General features: G+C 40.8%; 1 protein-coding gene across 1 annotated transcript; it reads left to right on the forward strand.

The window, feature by feature from the left end:
• Positions 1 to 269: 269 nt before the first annotated feature.
• GNI_048670 (magnesium transporter) lies at positions 270 to 706 on the forward strand (the record flags this gene model as incomplete). Its single annotated transcript, XM_011131346.1, has 1 exon — positions 270 to 706. A coding segment is annotated over one exon (437 nt), but the record flags the coding sequence as incomplete, so codon positions are not given.
• Between the last annotated feature and the right edge of the window lie 241 nt (positions 707 to 947).

Here is a 947-nt window from a genome sequence, read left to right on the forward strand (position 1 = left end):
CACACACACATCATACCACACACACATCATACCACACACACATCATACCACACACACATAGTCAACACATGATATTAGTTCAGGCTCCTATCTGTCATATTAGTTCAGGCTCCTATCTGTCTATCTTATCTGATCGGTATCATACTAACGGTATCTGGCTGCTTTTTTACATCACTTGCAAGTGTCTGGGAAAAGTACAGTAGCAGTAGTAAGCACTTCAATTACATCAATTACATCAACCAATCAATGACATCAATGACATTTATTAGAAAATGATCCTCTCATGTTATACCAAGGAAGTTATATACCAGTATCCGCCGATCTTAAGACCAAATCGACCACAACCATGTTTATAATTGGAAGTATCTTCTGGACATTGGGGAATGTACTACATGTCATTGGACTCACCTATGCCCCAACAAGCTTACTTGGTCCAGTGAACTCGTTGGGTCTGATTATAACAATGTGGTTATCCTGGCAGTTACTTGGTGAGGAGTTGAACCGCCATTTGGTTATATCAAGTTGCTTTACAATTTTGGGGATCATAATCTGCTTGATTGCTTCACTCAAGGAATCTCAAACGGATCTATATGTTACTCTTGAAAGCTGGCATGACTCTATCTACTTGTATTTTGGCTTGTTTCTTGTACTCACTCTTATTGTTATAGGAGCGACAATATTAACCAGTACGTTACACACACTTTAGCACACACTTTTGACTATGACTCATTATGCTATGACTCATTATGATATGGTTGTAGTGAATTGGGAGTATGAGAACGAGTTCATAAGACACTTTGAGCGAGAGGATTACCTCTCGGACAATTACATCAAGCTGACGCCAGTTGTATCGCAAGGAAATGAGGCTTCACGGCCCGTCCATCACAGCGTGGCAATGGCATTGCTGGCAGGGATTTTTGGGAGCCAGACGGTATGTGAGATAAAGG

The sequence above is a fragment of the Gregarina niphandrodes genome (assembly GCF_000223845.1).
Source record: "Gregarina niphandrodes unplaced genomic scaffold scaffold00006, whole genome shotgun sequence".
Lineage (NCBI taxonomy): Eukaryota > Apicomplexa > Conoidasida > Eugregarinorida > Gregarinidae > Gregarina > Gregarina niphandrodes.